The sequence below is a fragment of the Rhea pennata genome, chromosome 18 (assembly GCF_028389875.1).
Source record: "Rhea pennata isolate bPtePen1 chromosome 18, bPtePen1.pri, whole genome shotgun sequence".
NCBI lineage: Eukaryota > Metazoa > Chordata > Aves > Rheiformes > Rheidae > Rhea > Rhea pennata.
This window is the reverse complement of record NC_084680.1, coordinates 9,567,731-9,587,065: the sequence shown is the minus strand read 5'-3', so window position 1 is coordinate 9,587,065 and position 19,335 is coordinate 9,567,731. Positions and strand designations below refer to the sequence as shown.

At 40.7% G+C, this 19,335-nt stretch overlaps 1 protein-coding gene across 6 annotated transcripts in view; it reads right to left on the bottom strand.

Moving 5' to 3' along the window:
- Window positions 1-19,335, bottom strand: part of NUP214 (nucleoporin 214) — a 45,660-nt gene that overhangs the window by 8,606 nt on the left and 17,719 nt on the right. For 3 of the 6 annotated variants that reach the window (XM_062591013.1, XM_062591014.1, XM_062591019.1), the window contains 12 exons: window positions 19,131-19,216; window positions 18,946-19,029; window positions 18,393-18,638; window positions 17,426-17,587; window positions 16,622-16,730; window positions 12,071-12,146; window positions 11,266-11,374; window positions 9,873-9,975; window positions 8,066-8,139; window positions 4,462-6,228; window positions 2,874-2,944; window positions 2,069-2,225 (listed from right to left, as the gene is read on the bottom strand). In XM_062591013.1, the coding sequence (XP_062446997.1) occupies window positions 2,069-2,225; window positions 2,874-2,944; window positions 4,462-6,228; window positions 8,066-8,139; window positions 9,873-9,975; window positions 11,266-11,374; window positions 12,071-12,146; window positions 16,622-16,730; window positions 17,426-17,587; window positions 18,393-18,638; window positions 18,946-19,029; window positions 19,131-19,216 (3,044 nt within the window). The remainder of the gene's footprint in view (window positions 1-2,068; window positions 2,226-2,873; window positions 2,945-4,461; window positions 6,229-8,065; window positions 8,140-9,872; window positions 9,976-11,265; window positions 11,375-12,070; window positions 12,147-16,621; window positions 16,731-17,425; window positions 17,588-18,392; window positions 18,639-18,945; window positions 19,030-19,130; window positions 19,217-19,335) is intronic. The other 3 variants (XM_062591015.1, XM_062591018.1, XM_062591017.1) reach the window with 3 other exon arrangements.

Below are 19,335 nucleotides of genomic sequence, written 5' to 3'. Positions count from 1 at the left end.
TCAAGAGAGAAGCCAAGTACTCCCTATTCCAACAAAACATTCTGGATCTGATAGATCACTAATAAGCACTTCATTGTTGCAATCTTAATATTAAAACCCTAGTATTAAGATTTCCAGTAAGTCTGTGATGGAGGATTTGTCCGGCTGTAGCCTGCACTGCAGTAACTGAAAGCTGATTCCTAAAATAAGAGATCACAGCAGCAAGAATCAGTCACTCATGACAACACAAATATCCATACTTCATGCACAATTAAAGATTCTCAGCTATTCTGACAACAACCACAATTTCTTAACATGATTACTGCACAGTAAGACTTACAGGACCTTAAAGTAGGAGCCAAACTTTTCCAGCCTGAGAAATGACTCAAGTTTTCATCTTTTACAAGGCTATATAGATTTTCAGCACCTAGTGCCAGGACCTACAATAACTCAAGTTTTTCTCTAGTGAATCATTTATTTTATTTCATCGCAAAACCCAATACTACAATAAAAGAGGAATAAACTAACAAAGGATAGAGAACTGGCCTCAATCATTAATACCAATGGACCATTAAAAAGGTAATAAAAGAAACAGATGTGCTGTGCTCTCACAAAATTTTAAGTGCTACTTACAGCCACGTGCGGCTAATTCTGCAACTTTCCTTTTTTCTCTTACTTTTATATCTTAGCCAATGCCTTCCCCTCCTTTGTGCTGTCTATCTGCTAGACTCAACTCCTCCTTTCCTACTTGCTTCCAAACTCAATTCACAAATGATGAAATAACAAAGCTGGGCAGTCTCATTAAATAAAAGCTACAGCTAAGAAAAACATTAAGAATAGCTTTTGTGACATACAATCATATGTAAAAATCTGCAGTGGCTACACATGAAAGGCTGAGAGCGGGCTAGTATTTAAAACAAATTGCTACCGCAGACAACAGCATACATGTATCTCAGCTAAAATTTTAGGTTATTATGACCAAGACCCATTAGCCCAGGAAACTTGAGATTAATGTGGTTTTAATCTGATGGCACAGGGCGGGGGTGGTGTCTTCAAACTAATAGCCAGTGATCAATTCTTGCATTAACGATTAATCCTTTACGGCTTCTAGAAGCAGTTTCTAATAGCCCCTTAAAGCCTCTTGTGCAAAGGAAGCTGGAGGTAACCGTATTTTGTATTCTTAACTCCTTCTCATGTCTCCTTTTGTTAGGCTGGTTGGCTGGGCAAGAAGCAATGTGTGGGAGGGTTGGTTTGGCACCTCACATGCAAATTGATTTAGCTAAAACACGTATGCTGACTGATGCCTTTTAGCTTACAGTTGCAGCAAAAGAAAAGGCAAGTGCCAAGTCCCCTCACCTCAAGAGGGCTTTAACACAGTTTCTCTCATCTACCCTGCCTTCACAAAACTTTAAGAGTTTATCTGAGAGAGATCCACCCCACCTACTAAATCCGCATGAAAACCAATCAGCTAAAGGAACGCTGCAGTTTTGCTTTCTTAGTGAAACAGACTACATGCCCAAACCAACCGCCAAATGTATTTTTCTTTATTACGCCCATGTGGCTGAGAAAGTTCACATCTCCTCCTAGACATGAAAAATGACTGAGAGCTTACCAATATGTTATAACAAATTATGGTAAAGTATCCTGTGTACACTGCAGAAAAAAAAGACATTTAAGGAGGAAACTCTTCTCTACCACATACCTGTTAACTTGGTTTCACTTTAGCATGAAATTCTATGATTTTTATGATGAGCAATAATTAAAGCTTTCTAATTTCCAATCAGGTTGGAAGCTGAAATTCCATTAAGAATTTAGAGTACTGAATTTTAAAGATGCATTTAGCCACAGAAATTCCTACAGAACATAAATACTCTTCACACTTCTGGCATCTGCATGTTTGTTTCAACTGCTTCCCTGCTCATTTTTCAAACAACTGAAGGGAAAAAAATGTAGAAGTACATCACACACACCGTCTGTTCCTGTTACCCCCACAAGCCTTTCATGCTAACACAGAATTTACTCAAAGATGAAAAAGCACAAAAACAGATGGGATCACAGCACTGTTTGTGTTCTTGTTGCCTTCACTTACTCTGGGAAGCTGCAGATCCAAATCCTCCACTGGAGGAACTGAAAGGATTCTTATTGGCTGCATCCTGACTTGGTTTTCCTCCCAAACCACTGAAGAAACCTCCACTTCTTCCACCACTTCCAGCTCCAAACAAGCCTCCGCTGGAGGACGATGGCTGCTAGTATACAAAAAAAAAAAAAAAAAAAAAAAAAAAAAAAAAAAAAAAAAAAAAAAAAAAAAAAAAAAAAAAAAAAAAAAACACAAAAAGGGGACTTAGAGAAGTCAGAGAAGCATATGCCTCCAAGGCTGATTTTTTTTGTCTGGCTACCTCCTCAAAGTATATTAGAAGGTTGATTTTTTTGTCTGGCTAACTCCTCAAAGTATATTAGAAGGTTGATTAACCAGCAGGTAGACTCCCAAGATACAAGGAAACAAAAGACCATACTTAAATCTCTCTCCAAACTTGTCTACGGTTCAGAATATACCTTCGGAACTTGTCCTACACTGTTCACATGAGGAAAGAGGCATACTCCGCTTTCCATTTACTGTGGAACAAAGGCAGGTGACTTTCTGCATCCTTCACTTATTTAACCTACGGTGAGCTGTTTGTCCCTCCAGATGTCTAGGATAACCTTTAGGCACAGCCTGTGCTGATGCCTCCTACATCAGCAAATGCCATCAATGCAGAGTGGGACAGTTTTTTTTTTTTTTTTTTTTTTACTAACCATACCAAATGGGATCTTGTTCATTAGAAAACCGTAGAGTACCCTGAACAAGACAGCTGTACATAACAGTCCTTGTTCCTGCAAATATGATAAATACTTACCTGGCCAAAGACAGTGGCTCCAGTATTAGCTGCTTGCCCAAACACAGAACCTGTGTTGCTAGAACCAAAACCTGCCAAGAAAAGAAAGTGAAATAAGTCACCAGAACTACTACTAGGATACAAGACAATTCGTGGAGATGACATTTGCCCAGGACAGGCTTTTAGGTCTCCACTCAAACAAAACCACCCACCCCATACAAACCAACGGGAGTATAAATGATATTACCAAATATATCAAGGTTGGCCAGCTTTGAAGTTTGTGCCAACACGCAAATAGTTAATTCCACTGAAGTTTATTTGAAAGTCATTTTCCTTTCCTCTCTAGCCATTTTAAAAACAAACAGAAAATAAAAGGCCCTTACATATACAAGATTGTTGCTAACAATATAAAAGAACTGGATTTCTGTTAGTGTTTCTGTAATAATGCTGCAAGTCATGAACAAGCACTGTAGCATTTTGATTTCCCTTGTGTAGAGAGAATCTGAGCTTTGTTACCTAAAGAATCCTGTTATAGATAATGAAACATTTTGATTAAAAAAAAGAACTCCCCATTTCATTTCCCAATTCACTTATATGTGCGTTTTGTAATAAAACTTGCAGTTTCTATAATTAGGAACACCTTTCTTTAGCAGAGTTCACTTCTCCTGATTCAACCATTCTCTGTTACTGTAGTTAAAATGAGCAAGCAGTTTGCCTACAGTGCCACCGTTCTTAATTAAAATGAGCCTGATTAGTTTTTCTTCCCTGGAAATTACACGTTCTCTATTATTACTCCATACTTTTCACTTTTCCCTCTGAGCTCTCTGAAGATTGTACAGACAAGGCTTTGGGGGAGGAAAAAAAAATACATCAGTAATTTATGGTAGCAACATGGAGAACAATGAAAGTGGCAGAGAATATTTGACCTATACAAATATTAAACTTAACTGTGCAGACAAGCAGCCAATGATCACATTACTGCTATATTTAATTTCAAGGTGTTTCCAAATTCAAAGGTGGATTTGAGATTAGTTCCTTGCTAACCCAATCCTTTGAAAGCTTAAGAGATTTTTTTGCCATCCCAGGTCACAATCAGAGTAGTACACATCTAGCTATACATCCACTGTTGGATGTGCACAACGTAGCCCACTGAGGAAGGTACTCCATCTGTATTCATTTGCTTGATTATGGCCTCAAAACAGTCTAACTACTTCAGTATAACACTTTAAAACAACATACAACTTTCTAGGATCTTTTACACTACACTGCATCCCACATACACACTGTGCAACAGGCAGCACAATATGTAATTCAAAACTATGCCAAGGTAGACTTGGGAGTATAAACTGAATGCAAAATTCAAAAGGCTACATCCAAAGGCCTCTTGAAGAGTGTTAAAGCAGAACAAAAGCCTCCTAGGCCTCCAACATTAGCTTCTCCTCACACACACACTGCATCTCCTATCCTCAGTAATAGCAAAAATACATCAGCTGCCACAGGGGAAAAGAGGCATAAAACATGTCCTACTTTCCCCAGTGATATACTGTTTTCCCTACTTCAACCAGAGAGCACTGCTGGCATACAGCATCTCCCTCCGGTTCGCTCTTACATGAAGCTTGACAGAAGCTGAACCCAGCAGATGACGTAGTAGTAGTAACAGTGGCAGCGTTACCGAAGACTGATCCTCCTTGCCCGAAGGCGGTATTCTGCCCAAACACTGGAGGGCTGCTTTGTCCAAACAACCCACCCCCAGTGCTGGCGGATGGCTGTCCGAAGGAGAAGGTGCTGGCACTGTTGGTGCTAGCTGATGCTCCAAAAACACTGCCACTGCTTGATGCTGCAGTGGAAGCTGCTGGCTGGCCAAAGGCAGGCATTGTCCCAAACCCAGCTTGACTAAAGGTAAAACCACTTGAAGAACTGCTTGCTGGTTGCCCGAAGGTCGGTGCTTGTCCAAAAGCTGGCTGACCAAAACCTCCAGTAGTGGTGCTGCCAAAAGCAGAAGTCCCAAAACCTGAGCTGGCAGCCGGTGTGGCAGTAGTGGCAGTGGACAACGTGCTAGTGGTGAGCTGCCCAAACGGAGACGATGCTGTGGTACCTGCTGGTAGTTGCCCAAAAACAGGTGGTGTGGAAGGAGTGGTAGCTATATCACCAGTAGGCTGAGTAAATGCTGAGCCAGAAGCACTGGAATTTGGAGGTTGAGGGAACACTGAGGAACTTGCAGAAGCGGGGACAAACACAGAGGCACCAATGGCAGGACTTTGGACAGATGTACTAACATCAGAGGTAACAGACAACATGCTTGTTGCTTCTACAGGAGAGACAATGTTTGTTGTAGAAGTTGTTGTTGAGATATTCTGATCTGGTTGGGTAGATGTAGAGATAGCAGGAGGCACTGGTGCCTTCAAATCACTGGTGGAGGCAGTGGTAACAACTGCATCAGGGGGAGGTGCTACTGATGCAGAACTAGAACCCACAGCACTGGTGTCCCCAGCTGTGGCCTGTGGTAAAGCAGACTCTTTAATGGACTCTGAAAGCTGTATCTGTGGATGCGGTGGCTGTGCCTGAGACAGTGGAGGTGACGGGCCAGCTGCTACTTCATTTTCAGATGTTTTTTCTGATGCAGGTGGTAACTTGACATCCCCTGCACCCTTACTAGAAGTTGCAGCAGGTACAGCAGTTTGGGCTGAACTCAAGAAACTTCCAAATGACAACGATGTTGAAGCAGTGAGAGTAGAAGGGACAGAGGTGCTCGTACTCATGCTGTTTGCTTGCTGAATACCAAATGAAAAGGTAGGTTTGTTGCCGCTAGATCCTCCAAGATTGAATACCCCAGAAGACCCTGTGCTGGCTATCTGGACATTACCAAAGAGATTGCCTGTGGCCGCAGTGCTGATGGACATGGATGCTGTGCCAGCAGTTGTAACTGATGTTGAAGTAGCTTCTCCAGGCTTTCCTAATGGCAAGGGCGTGCCAAATGTAAACCCGGAAGGTACTGTAGATGTTTTGGTTGACTGTGCCCCTGCAATGCTGGAAGATGGTCCTTTAGTGGTCTTGGTATTATCATCTGCTTGACCAACTCGCAGTCCTGAGAAGCTCCCAAGAGTTTCCCCACCTAAATTGCTCTGAAACAAGTGATCTGCTGGCTTAGATGGAGAGCTATCCAACTTGCCAGAGGCTGTGGAAGGTGCAGAAGTAGTTGTTGCAGCAGGCTTGTTTGACTGGGTGCCATCTGCTGGAGCACTACTTGCTGCTGAGGCTCCTGAAGCACTTGCTGCCTTGAGGGACCCAAAAGCAAAGGTGCTCTCAGGGACTGCTCCAAATTTAGAGCCCCCACCAAGAGAAAATGAATCAGGCTGGGTGGACTCCTTAGCTGGGGCTGTCATTGAGAGAGATACAGAAATTACAAATTGAATTAAAGTATGCAGAGCTCATTTATCATTCTTACAATCATAGCAGGCTTTAATGCTTTACAGATAGATAGTGCTCTTGCCTCAAAAACTTCAAAACCTCTCAACCATCAAATAACTGACACTTTCCTGTGCGTTCACAAGACTACAACAGTGACATCTAAGCCTTTATGGATAGGGCTACAGTGATGAAAATCTCTTACACTGTAGCCTCCACTTAACCACCCTTTGCCTTGAATGCACAGAATTTCAGCCTTTGGCTCCTATCCCTTTTCAACAGTTTGATAGCAATAGAGAAAACCCGGTTACTACAGACCATTTGTTGTTAACATCTCCTCTTACCTACTTCACCTTAATGAGTCCTGACATTCACTACAGAATTGTCCGTTTAAAGCTCAGAACAGAGTTTCGTCATAAAAGGACTTTCTAGCACTTGAACAATTTTCTACAGAATTAAATCTTTCTTTAAAAATTCAACTATTTATAGAGCACTGACCACCGTTTCTATGCAGCCTGTTTTCAGCTGCGAAAGATTAGAGAGAAGCTCTCAAATGTAATTACCACAGCAGCTCCGCTTATTAGATATACTGCTGTCCAAGAATGTGAAACAGTCGAAGTTTTCAGGGAGATTGGACAAGTTATATTTGATGTATTGTTATATCATTTCTGTGTACCATTGAACATGAATTTTGACTTGAAGATACCGCGTTGGTGTTCTGACTATGGGTTGATTTAGGCATCCCTAGACAAGGCAGAGGAAGTCTGCATCAGGATTAAGTAAGATAGAACAAGAGGTTCTTAGCATCATAGATAATATGCTTGGTTTTTTACTCTGATTAGCAAAACAAGTGTATTAGTAGTCGACAGCAAATAAAACATCATTTGTTTCTTCCTGAGGCACTGAAGTTCTCTTTTTATTCCATCAGCTAACAAAGGCAAAGGTGCTCTACCACTCCACAGAGCAGTGTGAGGTAATTGCCCAAGTATAATACTGTGTTTTCCAAGTCTCATGCTTGCTCTTTCTCTCATTCCTCTTTAATCAGTGCTATTTACCTCAACTTTTACATTAACTGAATCATTAACTTTCAAGCTAAGTTAGTTATTTCTGCTTAAGATAACAGAATAGCAGTAGCATTGTTGTGGCTGTGATGGTCTAGGGATATAAGCAAGGCAAGATTTGTAGGAAGAGGCGGTATCTTTTATTATAGCAACTGATAATATTAAAACAGAGAGAGAAAAAAAGCTTTCAAGCATACAAGCTCTTTTACTGCCTTGAATTCACTGCTTGTATTTCAGCCTTGAAATTCAAGAATACTAGCAAGCAGATGTATTGGACCCTACTTTCCAGTAGAATGATACGATCTATCTACGAAATGGAGTTGGGAAGGCAGCTTATCTATTTTCAAATCAATTTTATAAGCCACCCCACATCTTCCCACACATTCCCCTCCCATTACTAAATGCTCACTCCACTTAATAACAGCCCTCTGTGGCAGACCACCTTGGCAACTTTAAAACCTAGAGATTAAAGACAGCAGAGGAAATGACTCCAGATACTATTCTCTTCATAAACTAATACCTCCTAGATGATCTTGGCAGTACATATTTTCCTTACTCTTAAATGAAAGGCAGGTGGCTTCGATTCTTGTGCATTACACTGCATAATCCAGCACACGTATACAACGTTATTGCAGATACTGCAATTTTAATAATAGAACTGCAACATAAACTGAGAACCACGTGATTTAAGAGTAAGCATTCTCTTAGCAGAGAAGAGATGTTGTCTGTACATGTCTCCAAACTAACCTTGCAGGGAAGTGAGGCTGGGCGGTGTTGGTGAAGCAGTAGCTGATGTGACAACACCAAAATTAAATCCCGACCTAGAAGGAAAGTGGAAAAAGGAAAATAATGACATTTAGCTGAAAGCATTGAAACTTCCAAACACATGGCTCATGGTAAGACAGAAATAAAAACTTTACACAACTATTCCATGGTAAAGTATTGTCTTGCAAAAACACTGTATACAAAGCAAAAACATGAAAGATGAGGATTTGAGTCCTCTGGAGACCTTCATTCCTAGACGCTTTCTGCTTTATCACTGCATTGTCCTCTGTTTTCCAAAGACAGCCTGTGCTCTGCAAGCCAGGCTGTGCAACACCGTATCACCCACAACAGCACCGTATGTAGCATACCATTTACAGACTGAGGCACTGATCCTGGAGCAAAGGAACAGTTTATTTTATTAAATGCAAGAGGACTATTTTAGCCTTTTGAACAATGCAGCAAGGTGCTAGGGATAACACCCACTTGACAAAAAGCAGAAAAATGGTTAAGATGGAATTAACACAGCCATTTGAAAGTATGCACATTTTGAAATAATCTACTTTATAAAGAAAAAAAATTCAACTATTAGATACAAACACGCAGAATTTCAAGCAGTTATTTTCAAGGAATCCTCCATCCTCGCCTCAACAAGATATGATCAAAGACATTTTCACTTCTCATCTCTAAAAAGAACACCCCATAAGAGAGGTTTCAGTGTACCTATATGCTCGTAACACATGCCACATTGCATGCTTTGTTATATGACAGAAATCACCAAATGGCTTTGAGACTCTTTAGGCACCTTCATGAGTAGATTACTTTTCAAGCCTCAACATGGAACTTGTTCTGTTGTCTTAAAAACAAAACAAAACCCCATACATAAACAAGCAACCCTCCCCTCCCCAAAATCAAAAAACCCACTCACACAGACAAGTACATCACACACAAACACAGGCAAGTTTGGTCATCAACATAGACTTCAGTTCTAAACTGGGAATTCCAGCACTTCTGTCTCTCCGCCTCTTACTAGCATTTGAAACCTGTGTATGGAGGCTCAGGTTAGAAAAAACAACATTCTTGCTGCAATACGTCCTCAGAGGTGGCAAGCCTTCTCCTCCCTCTTCCAGAGATCAGTCTCTTCTCTTGCTGCTGTAGAGCAAGGTGGTTTATTCTCACAAGCCCCTGCCTAAGTTGCTCTTTCTTCACTAAATAAAGGAGAGGATCTAAAATTAGCTATGGTCTGCTGCTTTTTTCTTCTTAATCCCAGTGTTCAATACGAAGCATAAATGTCCCTCCACACCTCTCAGAGCTGGAAGGTGACTTGCACTCAAAGTCAGTCAGGGAATCCAGTTTACCAGCCCATGTGCTGGCACTTTAATCGTGCAGCACTTGGCAATTTCTCACTTGGCAAACTACCCAATGTCTAAGGCTAAGAAACACTGGGATACAGCGTTTGTTCAATAGCCCACTGTAGATAAATGTGAAAAGAAAGCCAGTTTAGAATTACTTGCTCTTTTCTTGATTTGTTACAGATTGAGGGATTCAAAGCAACAGAAGACTGATTAATCCTCACAGATCTTAAAGACCTCACTCAGGTAGGCTTCCACCAACCAGAAGGACTTCCAAGAACTCTGATGCAAAAGCACACCCACATTCCACCCCTACTCCCCAATACTCTTAGTGTTGGGACTACCATTTAATCATATAATGTAGCTTGTAGACAACACCCGCTGTAACAGATACAACTATTTGATACCAACTACAAAGAAATCTGAAAGTTCATACAGACCCCACAGAAGAAAATGAGAATGCCTTGTTAATTTGTGCAGTTGTTGCTGGTACTGATGTCACCGTAGAAGTCACAGCTGCAACTGTTTTCACCGTCCCTTGTCCTGTAAGTTACAAGTACAGCAAGAATTACCAAAAACAAAAGTAGTACAGCAGTATGTCATCCAACTTTCAAAAGAGAAATAAATAGTTTGCATACATATATGTAGTGTACAATTTTAATCAACGGGAAACAAAAGCTTTCAAAATGCAAGTCACTTCCTCAGGAAGTTTCTGCTTGTTTTTACCACCTATGTAGAGTCTGGTATCTATGCACAGAAACATTCCTGCTACTGGTACTTCATCAGAGAATATGTGAATTATTTCAGAGATTTAAGGTACTAGCATATCTGATCGGAGCAAAGAGAGGGGTCACCATCTTTACAATAAAGATTAAACAACAGAACAAGAAATCCTTGGCAAAATCTCTCACGAAACCATCAACGTAACAAAACACATTTCAAATAAACAGGAAGCAGAATCAAATTCAAAAGCTGACATTTTCAATAAATCAAAATTCAAGAAGTGTCTGTTATGTCAAATACAGTTCCTTCCAATTTTTACTGTTTCTCATCCCTGGCTAAGAGGCAACCTACAGCCATGGATTAAAGACAGAACAGTAACAAAGAGACAGCCATTTCAGACATTTATGCAAGAGGTTTATAACACCATGCTCTACAAATATTATCATCTATTACAATCAGTTTCTTTGTTCCCTAACAGTTCCTTTTTCCCTTGTTTGCACCATGTGCTGTAAACTAGACACTTCTGCTCATTTAAACTTTTAAACTCAGTGCAACAAACCACAGTGCAGCATAAAGACACATGAACTGGCTTTAAAGCTGGTCATACAGACCAGGGCTTAGCAGAGACATTAACGGACCTAGCTTTTTTGAAGCTAGTTCAGACTCTGTTTCAGTTCTGCAGCCCATAGTATAGAAATACTCAAATCAGATATCGAAAAAACACTACTGTTGCTTTGCTGCAAAAGCATCATGTTTGAAACACAAAACAGCAAAGATGGCTGACTTTTGACTTGATGTCAAATCACAGCAGCCTTTGGTAGATGTGCTCTGAACATTAAGGGTTACACATTCTGGGTCCACTCTGAAAGGAAAATGATTGTATCATTGAATTCGAGATGCCGTCACACAGACGAAACACAAAACTTAGTACAACACCACTCCCTCGCTCTTCTGTACCTCGGTCTTTCAAATTCACCTCCTCATGACTGGCACAGCAGCCCCCCAGAGGCAGATCTCACGTCCTTAACATCTTCATTCTGTGGACAGCACCCTTGGCAGGTGGTAAGAAACACCCAGCCATTGTTTTTATCTCCACCAAAGAATACTGACCTGAGATTTTGTTGCCAGATGATGTTGGCCCAGGTGTAGAAGCCAGAGCACAAGGTGCTGATGCAGAGGAAGGTGGAGTCTGTGCCTTAAGCGTGCTTGTTAGAGGCATCTAAAACAAAACAAAAACACCCACAAAACCACTTCAGGTCAATGCATTATGTCCATTAACAGAGGCCTTTAGGATAGTCTAATATTAAGAGTCATGAAATTACTTAAGAACAAGCTAAAGAGAGGTGGTCAAAATACTTGCCCTTCCATCTTGAGACCGTATGTCTCTATATTTAGGTACAGAGTCAATACATATATTTTTCAACAAGTGTCTTACAGAGGCCCATAAATCCCATTCACAACAATTCATTGACTCCAAGGCACAATGAACACACACTGACTGGTTCTTGAAGAGCAGACATTAACTTTCCAGCAGCTTGTCCACCAATAATAAAAGTTTTCCGTAAAATATAGGCTGCAGAAACTACTCTGCTCACTGATTGCTCAGCACTTTTTTATTTGGTGACCTTTGGGAACAGTTTGCTGTGTTGTCGGTTGCAACCTGTACTGCTGCAAGGCTGTAGCAATTAGAAAGCTTCAAGAGTCTTCAAAAGGAAAAAAAAATGGAGACATAACAAAGATATGTCTGGCACCACCCTGTCAAGGTCACAGATAAATAAGTGGTTTGCCAAGAATGTAGGACAAGCTGTGAAAAGAGATTGTTAGATGACCTGTTCACCAACAACAAAATCCCTAAACTATACTGAATCTGCCTCAATACAGTACTCCACAGGGAGAGCGTTCTCTAGCAAGATACCTGTTTAGCTTGATTTGTAGCAACGGTTGCCAGAACTTGGTGGACTGCCTGGGCTGCAGAGTGAGGTACAGACGATCTTAAAAAGAAAAAATAAAACATTACATAAATGACCAGTCTAAAAGTGGATTTTCTCATCTCTCAAAAAAAAAAAAAAAAAAAAAAAACAAAAAAATGCCAAATACCTTGCAGAAAAGAAGAAAATCACTGCTATTAAAAGATTCCCCACACAACTCCAAACGAACAAATCTGATTAGGGAATAAACCTCTTAAACAAATCGGCCTCATTTAACAAAGGAAGTCTGCAAATGTGTTTAAAGCTCTGGACTTAAATGATCAAGTCTTCTTCACACATTCTTATGTCTCTGAAGAAAGGCAACCCTTTCTATTTTACAGTGAATTGAATGAAAATCAGCATGCAAGGAGATTACAATTTTATGCCTAATATATAACAAGTATAAGAAGCTTCCCTTATGTTCCAGAACCCAGACAAATACACGCAACTTTTGGAAATACTGAGCAAGCAGACAAAGCTTGGGAGGGAGGAGAGGGGAAAGGAAGTCTGCCTCACGTCTTTGAAGTGTGATATAAATATTAATGCCTTCATGACAAGAACTGTGATAAGATTAATATGTATTTTAAAATATAGGTGTGGGAATTTCTACCAAGTCATCCATCTGAGCCCACAGACAATTACTGCAGAAGAGCAGCTACTTCTTCTACCCTGCATCCAGTGTGCCATTAACACACCAATTACCACAACTTGGGAATTGCCACCCAGCTGGAACATCTCCTCAAGCCAATGGCCCACAGGATTCACCAGCTTAAATGGTCAGTGGCAGAAGCCTTCAGAAGAGTAACAAATTCTACAGATTGCATTCTCTTTGTGGCAAAGGCTGGCTTTCTTGTAACCTGGTAGGCTGTTTCCATCGGGATGCAGGCCAAACATTCTCTAAGGCAGAGAAGCAGTCCTTATACTATGTAAAGAGCTGAGGCTGCAAACCCCAGGCAGTATCTGAATCTGGGCATCAAAAGTTCTACTTCTGATAAACCAAAAGACCTCCAAAACCTCATTTACTATTTGGTCAGAGACAGGCCAGCTGACAGAAATTTCCTACTTAATTCCAGAGAAAAGGGACAAGTGCATGCACAAGAATAATTTTGCATAGCCAATGGGTTTTGGATAGGGCTTTGTGCCTTAAATAGCTTTACAGTACTCGCATGTCCTTCCTTCCTTCCCTACAGCAGTGAGATCTATGTTGCATAGCCTGGATTTGCCCTTTGCCCAGAGCAAAAGCAAGCAGCAAACAACAAAAATTTCAGATTAGTACTGGAAGAGTCTATACTGGGAAGGAAGTGCTGTAAAGCTCAATTTCATGTGAGCCCCCAGACAAAGAAAGAAAAAAAACAGAAGTTATTTGAAATTCATGATAGAGTGGGAGCCTTCTCCCCTGATTACACAAGTCTAACATGAGTTATTGCTGTCTAGCACTAGTCTGACACTAGTGACGATAGTGTCACTCTCACTGATGCTTACCATACAGACTTTGGTCTACCGTGGAATCACACCCAGCACCCTGAAGATTAGCAGGGAAGTTGTGGTCTCAGTCTATCAAGCAGGGGGCTTGCTGGTCAGTCAGCTTGTTCTAAGGATGGTTTCAATTACAAGCTAGTTAGCCTTGGTGGCAGAGATTTTAAAAAACACATAAAACTAACGAAGAGGTAATGATTTGAAGATCACACTGGTGCGTGAGCCAGCAGTACCAGTCTCACTAGAGCTCCCACAGATCAAGCTGGTTTAATGGAAGCCACAGGGTTCCTCTAAACATCACACAGCCAGTACCAGACTATCTTGCACATGGCTGGCTGCAGATCCTTTAGGAAGCCCTGCGGAGATTGACTAGGACCTCACAGCAAGGATAAGGCTTCACTGCATGCAGCTGGTTGTTGTTTATTATTTACTAAGAAATCAAGTGACTATAAAGAAGCACTAGATCAGCCTTATTCTTTTTTACTGGAGCAACAAGGGGCATAAAGTAAAATGCTACTATAAAGATCCAAAAGCTGGTGATCAGGTTTATCAACTATGACTTTCCTTCTGTGTTTCTAAAGCTTCTCAAATTATTTCAATAATGATTTATGCATGTGAAAGATAAGAAATTCTTATTTCTCTATTCCCGCATCTCAAAACGTAAGAGGATTTTAATTCTTCTGAAGAACTCTGGCCATTGTTCAAAAGAACTGGATGAAATCCCAGGGATATCTGTAAATAATGAGTGGCCCTATTATTTCCCTTTACAAGGGAATTTCCTTCCAGTAGGATACAAGCCTGACAATGACATTTTACTAACATGGCAATAATATACATATTCTTACTGCAGCACATGGTAAAAATACAATATTTTGTAAAAGTTATCAGAGGGCAAAGTAGGTATAAAATATGCACAGCTCTGAAAACCTCTGCAAGTTGTCTCATACAACAGTGCTTCGACCCATATTTGCAAGGATGTCTATCGAATCAGACAGAAAGGTTCCCGAAATCACTTGACCCACAGATTCTCTGTCAATACTATGAAAAGCTCAGCTCTGATTTCAATATATACAAATAACTGGACTGGGACCACCAGTACGCCTAATGACAGGCCATTGAACAACTGATAACAACTGAAAAAAAAATCATTACTGCTTAACAACCCAAAGAGTGCACTGTGGTGGCAAAAGAGATAAGATGTCTGAAGTTGCAAAAATTGATGAATTAATTTGGCTGAGTGAACGGTCTTTGTTTTAGTGCTGAATCTTGCTGGCAGGCAGAGGTTCATTTAGGCAGCATTTTTAGTTAGCACATTTTTATGAATCAGTTATAAAATAAGACTATAACAGCCTCCAAGATATAAAACTAGATGGTGCCCTATAAATTAGGGAAAACACTCAATACCACTATTCTAAAACTACTCAAAAGTAAGACAGGTCTTTAGCTACAGCTCAGATGAACAGCAATCTCAGACATGTATTACTAACTCAAGCCTTGTTTATGTACAGCCAGTACTCTTTACTTAGCTCTTCATAGTTTTGATGAAAAACACCAAGAAATCTCTTTAAACTGATTTTGTACTTAACCAACTTAAACGAGATGGAGAATTTCCTATCATAACACTTGTTTTAGCAAAATTTCCAAGCACAACAGTTTGCAAACTATATTTGATATAATCCTGATCCCCCCCACAAATTTAACACTTTCAGGAGAAGATACAGGAACCTCCCAAATAAATAAGACCTCCCAAAATAAAACTTCCCAAATTGTCTGCATTAAAATGCAGAATCCTTGGTTTGAGGTCAGCAGCTGAGTTGCACACTGTAAGACTCTGCTCCCTTTTTGATAAGCAGTATCAAAGGAATTCCACTTTCCTCTTCAACAGTGAGGAATATACACATGTGTGACAACCAGAAGTAATGTGACAACAGAAATTGTTTCAAGAGCTGCACATCTAGCCCACAGTTATCTGAATAAAGCATCTGCAATTCCACATGGACTTATCAGATGCACGTGGCAAGTTTATCCTGCTTTTAATGCCATTATACCGTAACAGAAATGCAGTAGTCCCCAACACTGCTCAAATGTTTCAGTACTGCCCCTGCCTCCCCAGTCCAGAAACAGCCATGCACTATCTTGGACTAAAGTGATCATAAGAACTCCAAGAAAAGACAGTTTCAAGGTCGCTACCATAACAGGAAAAAGAACTAGTTCTGTGGCTGGTGACAGAGCTTAGTGATAAGAGAGAAATCTCTGGAATGAGCTGAACTGGCCATTGTCTGCAGGAGACAGTGTTGGAAAGCCAACAGTTACAGCTAACTTTGAGGACATCTTAAAAAATTTAAGGTTAAATACTAGAAGCCCACATTCATAATTTATTCATGAGGAAGACAGCCTTGCAGCTCTGCTTCTCCGAAGTGATCAATTCCATCAATTCCTATCGACACCTAACACTGCAGTCAAAATTCCAATGTCAAGAAATTTGAGACAAGTTTCCAAAAGAGCCAGAGTTCTTGCTCTCCCAAAGAGTGAATCCAGGGGCAGATAGGAGAAGCATAACTCCAGAGAACGTTTTCTCAGTGACACACAGGGAAGAAGATAAAAGAACATCTGGACACCTTAAGCCATGCTTAAGTGACAAAAATGTGCATTTCCATCACAGAAGGACATGGAACACATGCACATGTATCAGCAGCTGGAAGGATTCCAGATCCTGAGTGTGCCTTAGCAATGAAGCTAATGGACCCCCTCAGGAGGGGATGCACTAAAATACATTTCATGGAGTGATAGAGAAGAATGTTAATGCTGGTCTCATTGCTAGTTCAGGACAAGCCATTAGCAAATCTGAACGATGCGGAGAGAAAGTATTTCTTATTTTTGTTCCCTAACTCTAAGGCTCTCCCCTAAATGCATCCATTTTAGGAAGTCAGACTAAAATACTACCACTGCTCCCCACTGGTAGATGTGCTCTATTGCAAGTGCAACTGAAGGCTATCATGAAAAAGAGGAGCACCCAAACTCACCCTATTACTGCAGAGACAGCTGGAGTCAATGTACTAGTCTTGAGTTCTCGCACATTCACCACCTGAGGAACGTTTTTCAGAGTTGATTCAGTCAAGGACGTGCTTACAGCTTTAAGAGGAGGGAAAAAAAAAAAAAAAAAAAACACAACCCACAAATGCAGAGGTAAATATCTTTTCCACACAAAGCATTTCTTTCAATATGCTCTATACAAGTAGCTCCAGTAGCAATCCACAAAGGTTTCTAGAAAGTATGTGGCTTATTTGACCCAAAACATTGAGCACTCCAGCCTTCAGTGAGTAAGTAACTGCATTATACAGTTAGCACATTTTTCCTTGTTGCCTGACGAAATCTATCTATACTCACTAAGATACCCCTTGCTTGCATTATAACATCTTGAGTTAACAAATATGATCTGCCTAATTACACCCCAGCTTCTACCAAAATTCAGGTCACCAGTCTGCCCTCTGTGCTTATGCCCTCCTTGGGCAAGGTAAATAGACTAATTCAACTCCCCTGCCAGTAGTTGAATTTTGTCACATTTCTGCACTGACACTAAAGAAATATTTACAACCAGAATTGTCCTAAGAATTCTGTGGTGGAAATTTCTTAGGCATTTTGTACTAGTAACTGAAAGGAAGAAAGATGACAAAAAACACTGGACAACTCGGAGGTGCAACTCACACAGATCCTGCCTGTGTCACACTCAGTTCGACAGTCTTTTCCTTAAAGGATGTTAAGTTTCTGTGAGACAGACACGCATTCGAATGCCCAGAAGTCACCTGGGCAATTAGCTATTCCTTTACCTGGGGACTGATTAGCCATCTGCCTTCGTAGAGCTGCTGCAGCAGCCGCTTGTGGTGCTGGCACAGTGACTGTGGGAGCAGGGGCTCCATGTTTCACAGTCTTTGTTGCAAGCATCGTACTGTCTGCCCCTTGTGGTATGATTCTGTTCGAAGATGTAGGCACTACAAAAAAAACAAAACAAAAAAGCTGTTCACTGTATCTCTGCAAGCAAAGGAGACTGAAAGCTCCGAATTACACTTCCTCCAAGTACGCTTTTTATTTCCTGACAGACTGATCCCCAGCCCTTCTAAACAGTTAGCATGTTTATCTGACATGGGTGGTCTCTGTATATCTCAGTGAATTCAGCAGATTAGTCTCAATACTTGTCATTTCAGTGCATTAGATGAATTCTCCTCCATTTGCTGTCATAGCCACTTCTGATGACATCTCATTTGTCATTTTAGGAAGTTTAGTTCTTTGGCTTTAAAGATAAAACAAAAAAGAAAAACAAAACCCTCTTGAACCAGGAAAATCAAGTATATGAAAACATGATTCTTACTGATGTTCACTGGGCTCAGAAGTCCTAACCTGAGCAACATCAACTAAATGCAGTAGCATTTTAAATTCCTAGACCTCAGGCATTATTTTAAGAAATAATAGCATATCCTTAAGGCAAGATACTAACGGAAGACAAATGTTACTTATATCAGTAAGATCCAAGACAAACAAGCAAAAATCCACACAAAATAAAATCCACACACACTCCTCCTGGCCTGCTACCACCAGGTAATCAGAAAAGTGTAATCAATGAGTCAGCGTATTTTGGTGCTTTTAGCTCAAGTTCATACCACACTGCTGTTTCCAGAAACGTGTCAACATAAGCCTACCATCTCATTTCTCCAGAACTTTAACACAGAGTGGATACAATGGTTAAAGACACTGACAAAACATATACAGTATAAGAGAAACACTACAAAAACTACTCACATAAAGTACCTGGGGAGACATGCTGCTTCCCAAAGGGTGGAGACTGAGTCATCAAACCAGGCTGGATAGAGGGAGTACGGACCACAGGTGCATGACGGGGAACTTGGACAGGAGCAGCCTCTTCTTCCTGGTCCACTGCCTGTGAATCCTCATTCTCAAGTGACTGGGAAACAGAAGATGTTGAACTGACTTCATCCAAATCTTCATAGTATCTTGTGGACAAGAAGGCAGATCGGGACAAGTTTGCTGCAATATTAGAAACAACACAATGTGTGCACACTAAGGCAAGGGAACCATCCGAACCCATAGCCAAGACAGAAACACCCTGTACTGGCTTGTTTTAAGGCTATATTGGTAGGATTCTCACACACAACCCTCCGCAAGAAGGTAATTGAATTAAATTCCATTTGAAGGAAGAAGGGGGAGCACAAAGATAAAAGTAAAGGCTCAAGAGTGAGAAGCAGCCAAAAGCTAACTTAAGGACTGGTTCCCACAACAGGTAAGTCACCTTCCTGAAAAGCATTTCAGACTCCTAAGGTAAGTAAAGGTTTACCTGGGGCTGTAGATCTAATGGGTGGAGTCTTCCTCTTGGCTAGAAAATTCCTTAACTGTGCCTGTTTCACAGAGGATAATTTAGCTGGAAAACAGAAGAGAGTCACTAGCCTATAATCAGAGGGCAAGTTAATTCTTTTTTTTTTTTTTTTTTTTTGTTTTTTCTAGTAAGAAAGAATAAGTTACCAGGTACTTTAGGCAGGGGCTTGGCATGCGATTCCAAGGTAGTTTTCATCAAAGCATTGCGCAGACTTTCAAGGTCACTGTCAAAACTGAGAGAAGGCAGAGTAATAAAAACTATGAGCATCAGAAAGAGACCAATGAAATCAAGAGCAAAAAGGGACCAACAAGGCCACAAGAAGTCAGAGTTACTGACTTATGCACAAGAACG